At 43.2% G+C, this 18,347-nt stretch overlaps 1 protein-coding gene across 1 annotated transcript in view; it reads right to left on the bottom strand.

The window, feature by feature from the left end:
* Positions 1-1,066: 1,066 nt before the first annotated feature.
* Positions 1,067-18,347, bottom strand: part of LOC124622885 (dipeptidase 1-like) — a 99,962-nt gene continuing 82,681 nt past the window's right edge. Inside the window, exons 9-10 of the mRNA XM_047148677.1 lie at positions 9,064-9,202; positions 1,067-1,177 (exon numbers count right to left, since the gene is read on the bottom strand). Of these exons, the coding sequence (XP_047004633.1) occupies positions 1,076-1,177; positions 9,064-9,202 (241 nt within the window). The 3' untranslated portion in view covers positions 1,067-1,075. The remainder of the gene's footprint in view (positions 1,178-9,063; positions 9,203-18,347) is intronic.

Raw genomic sequence — 18,347 nt, 5'->3', positions numbered from 1 at the left:
TAAGCCTGACGAACGTACGTATGCTATGAATCACTACCAGATTTCCTTGAATGCTGTCTTCGATACCAATCTCAACCACATAATATAAAACGTCAGGGACGTGACAGCGGCAGTGATGTGGCTCAAACAACACTCTATGTTCGAGAATGGCAGAGCTAGAATGCATTGCATTGTGAGAAACATAGTTTGCTTCATCTCAAGTGTAGTTCATAAGGTTTCACCCTCTTTTGCAGTAAATGGTCCCATAGAACAAAAGACTGTTCTTTGTAAAAGTCTCGTTACGTTCACGTATTATGGGACGTAACGAAGTTCGCCGCTGCTAACAAATTTGCGTAAAACAAATTGTATGTATTTCTATGATGCCGGCAGAGTGACGATCCATTCATAAAAATATGAATTGAAAGATTTATTTTTAAATGTGAAAATCAGGGGTAGCCAAATCAACTTTTAATCTTAATGAAAACCCGGAACAGTGCCGTAATTTATTACGTAACCGCTTTACCTCACGTTGAAGCGAGAAACAAAACTAAAGAAAGGAAAATCTTGAAATATTACCCCATTGTTTATCAATGGTTAGTACCACAGATTATAGCCAATCAGTCCTTAACTTCGCCAGGAAATGTTTTCTTCCATTTCTTCGTTTTCTTACATTTTACGGATATATATTTTTTGTAACAGCTTAAGCCGTACTAGAATTTTGTTACTTGTGAATATCTCCTAGAATGATTCAATATTGTTTTGTACTGACTGTTCAGTTGCCCAGTTTAACAGATTCACGACAAAATGAAAAACTTTTCGTTCATATGGGTGATTCATCGTGTATATCGTCGTGATGGTTGAATGAGCGTTCTGATAACGCTTCAGTGACGCAAACTCTTTTGAAGTTAACCTGCATGTAATTCCGTATAACAACGAAACAGTTCAACAACATGATCGATCACACGTTTCAGTTGCACACGCAACGTCAGACTGACGGCCAGTGGCGCCCCTGCAACACGCTGTCCCGCGGAGCACCGCTCCGCTATACGCCGGGCTCCGTGACGTAGGTGGACGCCTTGGCCTCGCACCCGCTGTGTCAGGTCGCCGGCATGCGGCAGTAGGTCCGGCCCACTATGTCCTCCTCAGGAATCCGGTCGTCGATTGGCTGCTCGCCTGCTGCTGCCAGCTCGTCCCGCACCTGAAACAGCGGACAGGTGGCACAGTTTCTTACCAACTACAACGTGCAGTATCTATAATGTGAGTAACAGAAAACAACCTTCTATAACTACTAATTGTTCATCAAGTTTGCTTTAGAAAAGCTATATGCAACAGAGAGGCGGTTCTGATGGTTAAGAAACGTTTCGAGAAATGTGGACCCATTACGAGAGTAAGTTTACGAATTGCCAATGACATTCGTAAACAAGGCAAGCCATTCACTGGCGGTAATTACGTAAAGAGGTGCATTTTAACTACAGCTGAAGAACTGCTTCCTGAAAAATCCAAACAATGCTAAGCAGTTGCTCCTCCAGCAAATGCAGTGGTTCATTGAATTGAAGATATTGCTGCTTCATAATTTGGTAGGTACTCAATAGTCCTTGGCGAACGTACAGACGTCTCTGATGCTACTAATTACCGGTTGCTTTTAAAGGTTTGGACAAAGTCTTCGAAGTTATTAAGCAACGAAAAGATCTGTTTCCTTACATATTAAAACGACATATAGGGATACCTTTCAATGGTTAACCTGTGTTGTGGGAGGGGGGGGGGGGGAGGGTGTAGAAATAAGTTTACTTTTAGGTGGTGTACTGGTTTTTCATCAGTTGACAATCTGTGAAAGAATGTAGCCCATACTGCCTGTTTCATTTTCAGCAAATCCTCAGTATTATTTCTAATGGCCGTCCCATAATACTGCTGTAGTTCATCAATCATTTTGTCTGTCAGCCTGCCTCTTATGGTTTTACCATCTCAAACTTTGTTTCAACTTCCTCAACCTGGTGCCCATCCTCTTCTGGACATGAAAACACATTTCAATTTTGTGATAACCTTCTCACTGGCTGAGCGGCTAGTACACTGTTATATGCTTTTGAGTCTCCATCACCTAAGAACTTAGTGTAACATACTCGACTAAAAATTTCAGTAGCTGCAGAGGCCTCCATACCACCACTTGTTCCTTCATAATTTCTATCACAGATATGCCCTTCTTCATTCCCTGGTTTACACTTATAACAATGTTTGGTTAAAATATGGAAATCTATTTCCTTTCCAATATCCACACTGGTCAGCTCAACAACAGAATTCTTAGAACTGTAGCCACGCTTCTGCCAAATGCCATCAAAAGCTACTGGTATGTCAGTCATATCATCATTTGTTTCAACAGTTTCGTTTTCAGCGCCCTTAATTGATTCACATGCAACAGATTATGTAGGAGATCCAATAAATCCTGCTTATTTGTCGATTTTACAAGGTGTCCATGGCATATTCAATACGGCACACATCGTTTCTGCTGCTGTGTATCCTTTGCCAATAGCTCTCAATCCATCAAACCACCTAACATTTACTTCAAAATAATTATCCTTACACTTATCAGAATTTCAAAATGAGTGAGTATATTTACTACTGGCAACTTAATGATAAGTTGCCTGGCTAGTCTATTCGAAACCTCACTGTCTTCATGTAAACTAACTCGCCCTCCACATATTTTACAACACATACATTCCCCTAACACCATTACTTGGGTGTGTAAATCTATCAGAATATAACCTAAACTACTGATTACATCACATTCGTATCGAGAAAACTGTGTATCACAACATTTTATTTTAATCTTCAATGCACTACCGTGTGTTTCTCTACATACTGACGAGTTTGCCTGTATTTCTTTGTCTGTAACTTCACACGCCACATGTTGAACACAATGTACCGTTTATTCGAAAATCTATTACCATGAAACACACGTTTCTTGAAAACACTTCGTTTCGGCGTCATACTTTACTTTTTGAGAGATATGCCCATCTATTCGTTACATTTCCTCCGAAAAACGTAAGCACTTCAAAATTCTACGCGTGTTTATACTATGAAACGATACGATACTGTTTTTGACAGTACTACCAATACAAACACATAATTTAACCTTTATAACACAGCAATCCCCAGCCGTCTACCTAAAAAAATTACCGATTTTGTATCTATATATAATCATTTTATTAGAAAATTGCAAATTTTATAATGAGATAAAAATTCGAAAACGTGAAAAAAAAATTCTGTTCTAACTCCCCTTAACAAAAAAATTCGCCGCACGCTGAGAAAGCAGAGGCTGTTGCACTCTACGTTCAAAACGGGATGCGAAAATAATGAAAGAGAAGGTTTGTAGAGATTAGTGCGTCTGTGAAAAGATATATGCGCGAAGCATACAACAACTACCACCGTCACACCTTAGTACAACATGTGACAGAGATCCCGATAAAATTCTTGTCGTATGTAATATCTCAAATGGTGTCTAAGGCTTCCATTGAGAACCTTGTTGCCCTGTCTGATGCTGCAATTGAAGATAGCAAAATGAAAGCCAAAATTTTAAATTGCACGTTCATGAAATCGTTCACACAGGAGAACCGTACAAACATACCATCATTTGACCATCGGACAGCCTCCCGTGGGTACGAGATAGAAATAAGCATGTCTGGCGTAAATAAACAACTGAAATATATGAAAACAAATAAATCAACAGGGCCGAATAGAGCTCCAGTTCGAGAGACCTCTTGTGGCAGAGGACTGCAAATATGTATACATGAAGAAGTGCAGAATGTTAATAATCCTCGTTTTATTTCAAAAGCCTTAAAATTTTATATAGAAAAATTCGGAGACATTACTTTACAGTACCTACATTAGATGTGAGGATTCCATACATCTCGCCCGACTTCACATTGTCAGTCGTTTTTTATACGCTGGCAAATCGTTTGTAAGTGTTCGGACTCTTATTTTTTAAGTCTTGCTGTGCACCATGATTTCTTTCGTAGTGGTGACGAAAGTATTTCTTAAGAAAAAGAATAACTTCATTAGAGATACGACTCATTGGTTTATTGTCTTTCCCCATAACGAAGTAGTTCACGACCCATGCTGTACTGAAGACACGACATTAATTATCCTATTTTCTCTTTTTAGTTTCAGAGGACATATTACACACATATTTGAAAGAAATAAAACGTGAGTTAAAAACACAGCAAACACAGTCAGGAATCCACATTGAACTGCTTGTACAGCTCTCCTGGTGGAATCTCTGTTACTTCTGAACTGATTAAGGCACTGTTTCTATCTGCCTTTCAAGAGTTAAGAGAGCAGGGATAATTGCGAGCTAAATTAGAAATATTTCGCTCAAGCGTGGGTCGGATTAAATCCCTCCGCGTGGCCGGCCACGATAACCGAGTGGTTCTAGGCGCTTCAATCCGGAACCCGCGACTGCTACGGTCGCAGGTTCGAATCCTGCCTCGAGCATGGATGTGTGTGATGTCCTTAGGTTAGTTAGGTTTAAGTAGTTCTAAGTTCGAGGGGACTGATGACCTCAGATGTTAAGTCCCATAGTGTTCAGAGTGATTTGAACCATTTGAACCCTCCGCGGGCCAGACGCGGCCCACGAACTGTATTTTTGACACCTTCCGACTAGAGATATTTTATTATAGCATCCATCAAAACAAAAGTAAATTAGGGAAAATAGCAAGGCAGCTCTCTAAACATTTATAAATTGGTTCATAGGCAAATTAATTGAATATCGAAGCACATAAAACAGTATTTGATAGTAAAATAAACATAATAAACGACGAGAAACCCGAAAACTGGGAATAAGAGAACACCCTATTAAGAGAAAATAAAAACGCACTAATCCTGTATAAACTTTGACATAAATTAAACTTTAATGGACACGTGGAAAGTGTTTACCATAGAGGCATTAAAATCGCGAACAAAAGATATACTCAATCGACTAAAGAAGCTCTCAACTACTTTAAGTGGGTTAAGAACAATCACAATGCAATCTGAATCCCTGTTATGGTGTATGGGTGGAGCATATGAGCTCATAGAATCATAAAATTAAAGGCTCACAGGCTGTTCGGTGAGCACAGGGGCATATAGAAGAACACCGAATGAGGCGGAACTGGTATCTTAGTCTTTTTCCCAGCCGAAATGTGGGGATGGGATCAGGTAAGGGAGATACTGGGCACAACTGAGACATCACAAAAGGAAACGAAAGCGTGTATTAATAAGAATCGCAATGAATCTGGTACAGGGAAGAAAGAGGAAGGGGAACCTACCAGTTCCTTCCTAGCATAAGTCAAAGATTAGGAATGCCGTGCTTCTTTCCGACCATGGGCGCAACACACTACCTATCGGGGCATGGTCCATATTCTAGTTACTTACTGAATGTGAGCCAATGCACGACAGAGTTTCTGAATGAGCGTATACCTACGCGTCAGATGGCAGATCCGTCAAACACGTTAATGCCGACTTGTTCAAATTATTTGAAATTTTATGTTAAAATAATATGAGATAGTCATATACACTAATTCATGTACAACATTTCGTCTGTTTTTGAGTCAGATGACGGAATAAAGGAAAATACTACGTAAATAATAACGGATGTTTTTTCTGAAAAAAATATAAAGTCTAGTTCACTTAAGGCAATACTTTCCGCTACCTAAACATTGCTGGCATCGAAATACGTGCATGTGCGTTTTATATCATCCGGTCGAGATGTTAATGGTGAATTGTTTTCCGTTTCTGGTACCGTTGTAGGAGAAAAAATAAATAGATTGTATGTCATCGCTCTTCCGACGGGTTTGATGTGGCCCACCACGAACTCCACTATGTGCCAAACTCTTCCTCTCAGAATAGCACTTGCATCATGCATCCTCAAATATCTGCCGCATGTACACCAATCTCTGTATTCTCCTACAGTTGTTTTCCCTCTACAGCTCCCTCTAGTACCATGGAGGCTACTCCCTGATGTTTAAAGATACAGCCTATCATTTTTGTCAATATTTTCCACATACTCCTTTTTCACCAGTTATGTGGAGAACCTCCTCATTTCTTCTGTTTTCAACATTATTCTGTAACACCTCCTCATTCCTTCTGTTTTAAAGGTTCTTCTGTAGCAAATGCTTCGATTCTCTTCCGTTCCTCTTTGCTCACTATCCTTGTTTCACTACCATACAATTCTATGCTCAAAAGGTACATTCTCAGAAATTCCTTCATCAATTTACCGCCCTTTTGTAGCACGTGTAAACTTCTCTTGCCCAGGAATATCCTCTTTGCCTATGCTAGTTTGCTTTTCATGTTCACCGTCAGGGGTTGTTTTGCTGCGTTGGTAGCAGAATCCCTTAACTACGTCTTGCTCACCATTTCTGATGTTAGGTTTCTCGCTATCCTCATTTCTGTACTTCTCAATACTTCATCATTTTTTCCATTTACTCGCAATTCATAATAAGTACTCATTCGGCTCTTCATTCCATCTAACAGATACTGTAATTCTTCTTCACTTTCACTGAGGATAGATATGTCGTCAGCGAATTATCATTGATATCTTTTCACCCTGACTTTTAGTCTCCATCTTGAACCCTTTTTTTATAGCCGTCATTGCTTCTTAGATGTAGATATGTAAGAGCTATCTTAATACACTCCTAGAAATTGAAATAAGAACACCGTGAATTCATTGTCCCAGGAAGGGGAAACTTCATTGACACATTCCTGGGGTCAGATACATCACATGATCACACTACCAGAACCACAGGCACATAGACACAGGCAACAGAGCATGCACAATGTCGGCACTAGTACAGTGTATATCCACCTTTCGCAGCAATGCAGGCTGCTATTCTCCCATGGAGACGATCGTAGAGATGCTGGATGTAGTCCTGTGGAACGGCTTGCCATGCCATTTCCACCTGGTGCCTCAGTTGGACCAGCGTTCGTGCTGGACGTGCAGACCGCGTGAGACGACGCTCCATCCAGTCCCAAACATGCTCAATGGGGGACAGATCCGGAGATCTTGCTGGCCAGGGTAGTTGACTTACACCTTCTAGAGCACGTTGGGTGGCACGGGATACATGCGGACGTGCATTGTCCTGTTGGAACAGCAAGTTCCCTTGCTGGTCTAAGAATGGTAGAACGATGGGTTCGATGACGGTTTGGATGTACCGTGCATTATTCAGTGTCCCCTCGACGATCACCAGTGGTGTACGGCCAGTGTAGGAGATCGCTCCCCACACCATGATGCCGGGTGTTGGCCCTGTGTGCCTCGGTCGTATGCAGTCCTGATTGTGGCGCTCACCTGCACGGCGCCAAACACGTATACGACCATCATTGGCACCAAGGCAGAAGCGACTCTCATCGCTGAAGACGACACGTATCCATTCGTCCCTCCATTCACGCCTGTCGCGACACCACTGGAGGCGGGCTGCACGATGTTGGGGCGCGAGCGGAAGACGGCCTAACGGTGTGCGGGACCGTAGCCCAGCTTCATGGAGACGGTTGCAAATGGTCCTCGACGATACCCCAGGAGCAACAGTGTCCCTAATTTGCTGAGAAGTGGCGGTGCGGTCCCCTACGGCACTGCGTAGGATCCTACGGTCTTGGCGTGCATCCGTGCGTCGCTGCGGTTCGGTCCCAGGTGGACGGGCACGTGCACCTTCCGCCGACCACTGGCGACAACATCGATGTACTGTGGAGACCTCACGCCCCACGTGTTGAGCAATTCGGCGGTACGTCCACCCGGCCTCCCGCATGCTCACTATACGCCCTCGCTCAAAGTCCGTCAACTGCACATACGGTTCACGTCCACGCTGTCGCGGCATGCTACCAGTGTTAAAGACTGCGATGGAGCTCCGTATGCCACGGCAAACTGGCTGACACTGACGGCGGCGGTGCACAAATGCTGCGCAGCTAGCGCCATTCGACGGCCAACACCGCGGTTCCTGGTGTGTCAGCTGTTCCGTGCGTGTGATCATTGCTTGTACAGCCCTCTCGCAGTGTCTGGAGCAAGTATGGTGGGTCTGACACACCGGTGTCAATGTGTTCATTTTTCCATTTCCAGGAGTGTTCTTTTTAAACTGAGCACATCGTTCTTGTTCATCGGTCTTATTGTTTCCTCTTGGTTGTTGCACGTGATGTCTTAGTAATTACTTGTCTTTCCCCATAGCTTCCTCTGATTTTTCTCAGAGTTTCAAACACCTCGCCCCAATTTACATTGGCGAACGATTTTACTGGGTTTACAAATCCTCTGAGCATATCTTTATTTTTCTTTAGTCTTCTTTCCATTATCAAGAGCAAAGCCAGGAATGCCTGGCTGGTGAATTTACCTTTCCTAAAGCCAAAGTGATCTTCATCTAACACTTCCTCAGTTTCCCTTTGCGTTATTCTGTGTATTATATATAGAAAAGCTGGGTGTTTAGGCGAAATTTGTCACATATTCCTACATGGTTTTCAATGTATCCCCACAAAAAGACGGTTGAGGTACTGTCGCGCGATCTTTACGAAATGAAGCAAGGCCCTGTCTAGCTTGAAGTACAGTCTTTGCTTTTCTGCAAGGGTAACACTCTCCCCTGTGTAATTTAACATGTAGAAATCGCTGATACACAGCATTGTTCCTCTGGTATAGAGAGTGTGTTACCGATGATTCCTGCCCATGAATTGACACTGAAGCGATCCTGATGCCCTACCTTTATGACAACTCAAGGGTTAGTATGTAGCTACACTTGCACTTTGTGGTAACTTACTACTACATTTGTTGTGGTTGCCTATACCATCTATTACGAGGCTTCCACATTACTCATCATAACATATTGGTTTCCGCACGTACAGCTATGGGAAGTTTCCTTCTAGTTTCCACCAATACTACCTCCTGTGGCAATATGCGACACTTTTTGTGAACACCGGGTACACGACACAAATACTTTAGCAGTCTGATTGTAGGTGTCACTCTGGCACACAGAGTTTGGCAGTGGGGAGGGAACGTCGGCTCGCTTCATCAATGCGACCAGAGAACTGATGACAAAAAATAAAGTCCTTGTGTGAGCTGCGTGCAGCCGGCTACTCGCTACTCACGCGCTCCACCTCCCGGAAGACCCTGATGAGGTTCCTGCCGGCCAGCTTCTGGAGGTCGGCCTCGGTCCAGCCGCCCCTCGCCATCAGCTCCGCCAGCAGGTGCGGGTACCGCGACACGTCCTCCAGGCCCTGTGGCGTGCTGCAAAATTGGTGAAGGACTATGAGCTGAAGTGCTGCATTCACGTATGTTAAACGTCGCCAACAAGTCTCCAAACAAAAAAGATTCATTCGAAATGAACTCACACACAGCTAAAATCTCGGCATCAGTTCTGTTAGGTATAAATATACTACCTATTTATTCGTGGCTTGTGGAGATTTGTCGCGGACCGGGACTCGAAAGCGGATTTTCCTCTTATCGCGAGTGGTAGCGTTAACCATTTTGGCTATCTGTTCTCGTCTCCCGACCTGAACAAGACTTCAGTGTCACATCTTTTTATATCCCTGTGCCGCAGAACTGTGCACTCACCTCTTAATGCTCGCAGCTTTAGTCTCTATACGACGACCGGTGAGAAAGAGGCAGTGAAGAATCGAAGCCCATGACGCAAGACGATAGCATCGTGGCTCTGGTTTCCTCATAACATCGTACTCACTCGTGCTTGAATAAAATGTAAAGTTGCGAGCATTAAGTGATGAATATAGGGGACTATGACAGTGGGATGTAAGGAAATTGAGGCCAATCCTCGAGGTGTGAACAGGTAGCTGAAATGATTTAGGCGACTGCTGGCGATAAGTGGGAAATCCTGGTTAGAATCCCGGTCCTGCAAACATTTTCATGTGACACTAACAGGTGGTGTATCCATACTTAACACAGCTGGTACCAACATATTCACAATCAGCGAATTTATTTGGATCTAATTTCGGACGGGTGTCAATCGTCATTAATGTCTGTTCTTTCGGTAATCCAAGTAAATAATGATACACACGGTATAACAGTTGAATATGAGAAATTTTCCTTTTTTATTGAGTGTATCACAATTAATAGCGAAGGGTGCCAAGTGTGAAAATGTCTACCACAACAGTAAAAACTTTCCAGTGAATATTGGCCCGAAAAGAAGGCTTTGGCGAGGTACCTACAAGTGTGGTCTTACAAGCCACCACGAATTTTTATATGAAATAGTGTCCTGACGGGTACACATGTATTACAGCTGGTACACAAACATTAGCAATGTAAACTTTTCGATTAAGTCGCCATATAAATGGTCTTAAATTTAGACATCAAGTTACCGTGGCTTAACTAAGGTTTCGGGGATCCCTTACAAATAAATTTTGGGGGTGTTACTTATTATCAAACTTACACAAAGAACAAGTATGAAAACATTATTCATTCAAACAGCACACTTCTCGTTAAAAGTGAAATTAACTTACTATTCATGTACTTATTAATTTGTCCATCAAGCCACGCATTTTCGCCATCTGCGATTGTCCAGACCGTTAAACAACACACTGCATGTACAGTATGGAAATAGCATTTCAAGTGAGTTTACTCACCTGTAATAGTATGATTATAATAAAAATAGCAGCTAAATGGTCATTTGGCCTTAGTGTATGTAGGAAATTGCACGATCTCCTATTTACAATTTTTCATTTAGTCTCTTCACCCAGATTACCTGCATAATCCTCCATTAGTTCTAAAAGCTGTGTTTTGCCTCGATATTGAGAACGATCTGTTGGTGGTGGTCTGCTTTCAAATCATGAATCACCAGAATTTACACCCGATTCATTTTCACAGTTCCGTGTGCTCTGCGATCTTCAAACCGTCATAAACTCCCCCGTTTACTTCCAGTTCCATCTTTTAAACTGTCAGACTTTTCTCCAGTTTCACTTTTATTACTAATTTTCCATTCCTCATCATGGCCAGGAAATAAAGATTCAGAAACTCTCTTCCAGCTAGGGGGAACGTACGTTGTAGTCCTACACATTTGCATTTAGCTTTTTCAGCAGCGCTTCCAAGTACCATCAACGTTGTAACGAAAATCATCCTTGACTACAGTCATTCCGGCTGCGGGTGATGTCCGTGCAGTCGATGGGTTCTCTGTTGCGCCTCTGTCTTTCTTTCCTCACTTTCAACTATTTCATTTCCAAGAGTAGGTGGCAAAATCTCCTGCAGAATAGCAGTGTCATTGTAGAAGTTTCTATAGTTTGAGGTTGACCATCGACTGTGATCCGGCCAGTAGCCGTAGAAGAGTTTTGCTGGTGTAAATTTTTTATTTGCAATTCAGGTAGTACTACTAGATAGTGGCCTGGCTTGAAACTGCTGTCTTCATGTGGAAATAATTTCCACAGCATTGCCACTGTCCGTAACACTCTTCAAAAAATCAAATTCTGAGAGGACTGGTAGGAAGAAATACCTTACTGTAAATACACTGGTGAACACCCAGAATGCAGCACCCTGAAGCAAGTATCGAAATCAGGTGAAATTCGCAGCATGTACTTTTGGTGATGAGAGGTGCACATGACTAGCATTTCAGCGCAGCCGCACCTCACGGGCACCAGTAGTGCCACCTGCAAGCGGTATATGAAGGTGGAACAGGCAGACGTGTGGACGTACTAGAATTATTCTTTCGTGTTTCTGTTTTGTGTCAGCAGCTTGAGTATGATTCTCAGAAGACAGCGAGTGTCTACAGACCAGAACAATAAACTTTTTTATTATATCGCCATGTAAGTGCGATTAAATATTGCCCAAAGCCTTCGTTAACAAGAAATTACATGTAACAATTTGTGTGCCTTTTGTTGTACTCAAACGCCTTTATTTTTAGAATACTTCACTCCTGTATCCCACAAGAAATTTTGTTTTCCTTTTCATTTGCCTAAATAAAATTTTTGACTGTGTTTATCAATTTTCAATAAGATTCATGATAATTTGTTCTGAAATTTAACTATTTACTAGTGAATTTTCGTCCTATGTAACATACCACCGTCAATGGTAAACAATGTGTTATATTTAACAAGTCAATACAAAACTAAATTACTCTTCTTCAAGTTTCTGTCCAGTTTTTCACATATAAAGTGAAACTATTTGTAAATTACAGATGTAAAAATTTCCAATATTAAACAAACAAACTTCATGTTTTTCCTTTCCACTCACATTAATAAATAATACTTGTTTTATTGACGCTAGAGCAACAAAGTACGTTATGCATTCACTATAGCTGTCAGGAATTACCTTACGTGGAAACGTTTTCTTCTTTTTTTATTTATAAATAGTCTTGATCACGCTGAGTACCACATCTGGTAGTAAAATTAATCATTAATTGAAACCACTTGAGCTTTATTATTCAGATTTATTGTGTTACCACCGATTTCGTGCCGACCGTGAAAGTATGGCCAGCAGACGCGACTTGCTGCAGTATACACGGCAGTGAACTATATGCAGCATGCCGTGTCTTCTCGCTATACTTTTGCCAAACGGTCGGCAGAATGTTTACGACAAGTGCTTTTTGGATTCGGTCTTTAACATAACACAAGCACGCCATTTACGTTGTTACCATAGCACAACTCCACAATTTTAAGACGTTCAGCGAACGATACCTACCGTAACACAATAAATATCTAATAGTAAGAGCTGACATGGTTTCCATTAATCATTAACATTAATATTTAGCCCTGGAATATGATTAAGAAATATATTTCTATTTCAGGTCAACATCTACGTAGTACTTACTTTGAAAGAAAGATCAACCCACTTCTACGATCCCTACAGTCACTAACAACAAAAGTTCGAAAAGTAATGGAAAACATTTATTTTGTCGGTCAATTTCGATTGCAAAATCACGGAATTTGATGTGGGACGTCGTGGAATATTCCTGCTGTAGCGCCTGTAGTTTTATGAAGTTCCGATGGGTGGAGGCGCTTTGTGTAGCCTTCAAAATGGAGTCTGTAATGGAGATGCGTTCCAACCAGACAGCTGTCATCGAGTTTCTTTTTGCGGAAATCCAGGGCATTGCAGATATTCATAGGGACTTGCAGAAAGCCCACAGAGACTTGGCAGTTAACAAAAGCACGGTCAGGTGTCTCTCACCACTGCAAAAATGTCGCACAAGCCTGTCCAGTCACCCGTCTGCTCGCCGGCCGCACACAGCTGCGACTCCCGCAGTGTTGGAACGTGCCGACACTTTTACTCGAGGCGATCGATGGATCAAAATCAGACACCTCGATGCCCATCTGGACCTCTCTGTTGTCACTGCTGACTCTTTTTCCCACCAGTTGGGATATGAAAGGTGTGTGCCCGCTGCGTTCGTCGTCGCCTACGCACCTTCCGACTTCCTTCTGTTTGGCCTAATAAAGGATGCACCCCCAGGGGAGTAGCATGTGGATGATGGGGAGGTTACCTTTCAGGAAGACATGTCTCCGACGGCGACCAATAGTACACTACTGGCCATTAAAATTGCTACACCATGGAGAAATGCAGATGATAAACGGGTATTCATTGGACAGATATATTACACTAAAACTGACATGTGATTACATTTTCACACAATTTCGGTGCATAGATCCTGAGAAATCAGTACCCAGAACAATCACCTCTGGCCGTAATAACGGCCTTGATACGCCTGGGCATTGAGTCAGACAGAGCTTGGATGGCGTGCACAGGAATAGCTGCCTATGCAGCTTCAACACGATACCACAGTTCATCAAGAGAAGTGACTGGCGTATTGTGACGAGCCTGTTGGTCGGCCACCATTGACCAGACGTTTACATTTGGTGAGAGATCTGGAGAATGTGCCGGCCAGGACAGCAGTCGAACATTTTCTATGCCCAGAAAGGCCCGTACAGGACCTGCATGCAACATGCGGTCGTGCATTATCCTGCTGAAAGGTAGGGTTTCGCAGGGATCGAATGAAGGCTAGAGCCACGGGTCGTAACACATCTGAAATGTAACGTACACTGTTCATAGTGCCGTCAATGCGAACAAGAGGTGTCCGAGACGTGTAACCAATGGCACCCCATACCATCACGCCGGGTGATACGCCAGTATGGCGATTAGGAATACGCGCTTCCAATGTGAGTTCACCACGATATTGCCAAACACGGATGCAAGCATCATGTTGCTGTAAACGGAACCTGGATTGATCCAAAAAAATGACGTTTTGCCATTCGTGCACCCAGGTTCGTCGTTGAGTACACCATCGCAGGCGCTCCTGTCTGCGATGCAGCGTCAAGGGTAACCGCAGCCATGGTCTCCGAGCTGATAGTCCATGCTGCTGCAAACGTCGTCGAACTGTTCGTGCGGATGGTTGTTGTCTTGCAAACGTCCCCATCTGTTGACTCAGGGATCGAGACGTGGCTGCACGATCCGTTACAGCCGTGCGGATAAGATGCCTGTCATCTCGACTGCTAGTGATACGAGGCTGATGGAGTTAGCACGGCGTTCCGTATTACCCTCCTGAACCCACCGATTCCATATTCTGTTAACAGTCATTGGATCTCGACCAACGCGAGCAGCAATGTCGTGATACGACGAACCGCAATCGCGATAGGTTACAATCCAACCGCCGGTCGGAGTGGCCGTGCGGTTCTGGGCGCTACAGTCTGGAGCCGAGCGACCGCTACGGTCGCAGATTCGAATCCTGCCTCGGGCATGGACGTATGTGAAGTCCTTAGGTTAGTTAGGTTTAATTAGTTCTAAGTTCTAGGCGACTAATGACCTCAGACGTTAAGTCGCATAGTGCTCAGAGCCATTTGAACCATTTTTTTTTTTTAACAATCCGACCTTTATCAAAGTCGGAAACGTGATGGTACGCATTTCTCCTCCTTATACGAGGCATCACAACAACGTTTCACCAGGCAACGCCGGTCAACTGCTGTTTGAATATGAGAAATCGGTTGGAAACTTTCCTCATGTCACCACGTTGTAGGTGTCGCCACCGGCGCCAACCTTCTTTGAATGCTCTGAAAGGCTAATCATTTGCATATCACAGCATCTTCTTCCTGTCGTTTAAATTTCGCGTCTGTAGCACGTCATCTTCGTGGTGTATCAATTTTAATGGCCAGTAGTGTAGTATCAAGTGAGTCTTCCAGTCATGTAGTGTAAGGCCGTGCATTCAAGGAGATTACGTCGAGAAATGGGGTTTCATTGCCAAAAGAGTGGGAAATAATATGGTGTATTGCAATCCTGTATAACACAAACCTGCTGTCAGAAAAAATGTGTTACATTACTTATTGAACGCTCCTCGTATCATTTTAAATGTCTTACATACAGCCTAAGGAAAAACTAGTAGTGTCGTCGTAACGGGTGTGGGGGAGGGGTGGGGAAAGGGGGGACGCCCAAATGATTCGACTCTTGTGTCTGGAAAACATTATCCAACTGCCACTGGGTAGGACGGTAGTCGTCGGTCTTGTGGGGTGGAACCGGGGTTTTAAAAGTGTTGAGAGTTTGGAGTCGATATTCGGTGATGAGTAGAGATGGTTTTCCGATTTTTGTGAGGTTGGGAGTGACTTCTGCTAAGTCGATAGATGTTCCATATTAGAACATGGAGAGATATGGTAGTTGGACGTCCTGTTCGATGACAACGAGGCTGACGTAGTGAGGTCTAAAGGAGACAATAAATCCGATTTGTTCCAGTACTTGTGTGTGTTGTCTCTCTTTTAACTTTAGACTGCTATCCAGTTCTTCATGAATCATACGTTATAAACCTGTTGCAGACGATGTAGCAACTGTTCGCCGGCGCTAATTTTCCCGTTCAGTGGTCGGATATGAAAATCTTTTGACACTAATTGTTTTGCGACGGGGCATCAATTCAGCCTAATTGTATATAACAGAGATGGATGCAAATAATTCCGGTCCACCAAGAAACATCAGGGAGCAGTGCGTCGCTTGATATGTCTCACCCAGAACACGGCGCTAGGAGTGCGGTGCCGCGAGTGAGACTTCGTCAGGCGCCGCGGAAACTCGGAGACGGCCGATAGAATGAACGTTTGAAATAATGTACTCGTCTAAGCAGTGAAATACGAATTATTTCAAATATCCTCTGTACAATTCACGGTCCACGTTCTTCAACCATATTTCTGAGATGACGCCAGGAGGAAGAATCTAGAAGACTGAGATGAAGATCTTGGAGGGCAAGTTGTGAATCCTCGACTAAGTGTTTCTGGATGATATCAGAGTGTTAGGTGTCAGCTTAACACTAGCAGAAAGACGTGTCTGTGTCCGATCACGCCTCTATGTCGTTCTATGGCCATCAAACATGGGTCAAACTTCAGCCCAATTCGGTTAAGACTTCATCTTATACATTTGTGGCATCGAGGATAACAGAGTATTTCGTACTGAAGTCAATGGTGGCTTGATATTATTTAGCAAGTGGCTAGACTGTGGATCTTCCTCTACCGTAACAATTTTGCTTCTACAAACGTATACATTCATCCGTGACAGTTTTCACTAATACAAACGATGCCTTATGTACAAAAAAAAAAAAATGATTTGAAATTTCTGTTTCTCTACAGAACCGAAAACTCTCTTTTCTTGTTAAAAGACCCTTTTATGCGGATGACGTTCTAGATATATAGATAAATGTAAAAATGTGAAAAGAATCGACGGTTTCGAGTATTGGGATGCAAGTACTACAGAAATCACAGAACGAACTAGTTACTCATCCTGCCTCGGGCATGGATGTGTGTGATGTCCTTAGGTTAGTTAGGTTTAAGTAGTTCTAAGTTCTGGGGGACTGATGACCATATCAGTTAAGTCACATAGTGCTCAGAGTCATTTGAACCATTTGAACGCTATTCCAGTCACCTGTTACCTAATCCTGTTTCTGAAACACTCAACAACCTTTGGTTCCTTTAACTTATACAAGCCCCGTCTTCTTAATTTCCTACCTTTTTCCAGGTTCATGAGTTTTAATCTACAGCGCATAATCAATAAATTGTGGTCAGATTCCACATTTGCCCTTAGAAATGTCTTACAGTTTAATCTCGTTCCTAAATCTCTGTCTGACCATTACATAATCAATCTGAAACCTTCCGGAGTCTCCAGGTCTCTTCTACGTATACAGTCTTGTTTTATAATTCTGAAACCAAGTGTTAATAATGGTTAAAATATGCTCTATGCAAAATTCGACCAGATGGCTTCCTCTTTCATTCTTTTCCGGAAGTCCATATTCACCTACTATTTTTCCTTGTCTTCCTTTTCGAATTCCAGTCTCTCAACATAATTAAATTTTCGTCTTCTTTATCTGAATAATTTTTTATCTCATCATACATTTCTTGAATCTCTTCATCATCTGCGGAGCTATTTGGCATATAAATCTGTACTACTGTGGTAGACCTGGACTTCGTGTCTATCTTTATTATGATGTCCGCCCCAATAGCTGAGTGGTCAGCGTGACGGAGTGCCGTCCTATTGGCCCAGGGTCGATTCTCGGCTGGGTCGGGGATTCTCTCCGCACAGGGACTGGGTGTTGTGTTGTCTTCATCATCATTTGATCCCCATCCGCAGCACAGGTCGCCCAATGTGGCGTCGAATGTAATAAGACCTGCACCAAGGCGGCCGGACCTGCCCCGTAAGGGGCCTCCCGACCGACGCCAAACGCTCATTTCCATTTATTCCATTACGATAATGCGTTCATTACACTGTTCAAAGTAGCTTACCCGCATTCATGTTTTCTCATTCATTATTGAACCCACCTCTGCACTACCCCTACTTGACTTTGTGTTTGTAACCCTGTATTCTCCTGAGCAGAAGTCCTGCTCCTTCTGCCACCGAAATTTACTAATTCCCACTATATGTAACTTCAACCTACCTATTCTTTTTTTTAAATTTTCTAACACTCCCGTCAGATTAAGGGCTCTAATATTTCACTCTCCGATCCGTAGAATGCCCCTTTTGTTTCTCCCGATGACGGCATCATCCTGGTAATTCCCCGTCCTGAGATCTGAATGGGGTACTACTTTACCTCCGGAATATTTAATCCCAAGACGAGGTATATATTATTTAACCATAAGAAAGCTGTATGCCCTCGGGAAAAATTGCAGCTGTAGTTTCCCCTTGCCCCCAGCCGTTCGCAGTACCAGCACAGCAAGGCCTTGTTGGTTCATGTTACAAAATCAGGTCAGTCAATCATCCGCACTGCTGTCCCTGCAACTATTGGAAAGGCTGCTGTCCGTCTTCAGGAACCATATGTTTGTCTGGCCCCTCAACAGGTATCCCCAGTTGCGGCTCCACGTAAGGTACCGCAGTCCAGTAACGCTGAGGCAAGCAAGCCACCCAACCGCTGGCCAGGGGAGGAGGGGAGAGCGAGGGGAGGGGGAGAGGGGAGCGATGTACCTTACAGATAATTAATTCCAAG

This window comes from Schistocerca americana, chromosome 7, assembly GCF_021461395.2.
Source record: "Schistocerca americana isolate TAMUIC-IGC-003095 chromosome 7, iqSchAmer2.1, whole genome shotgun sequence".
In the NCBI taxonomy this organism is placed as follows: Eukaryota; Metazoa; Arthropoda; class Insecta; order Orthoptera; family Acrididae; genus Schistocerca; species Schistocerca americana.
This window is presented reverse-complemented; position numbering and strand designations above follow the sequence as displayed.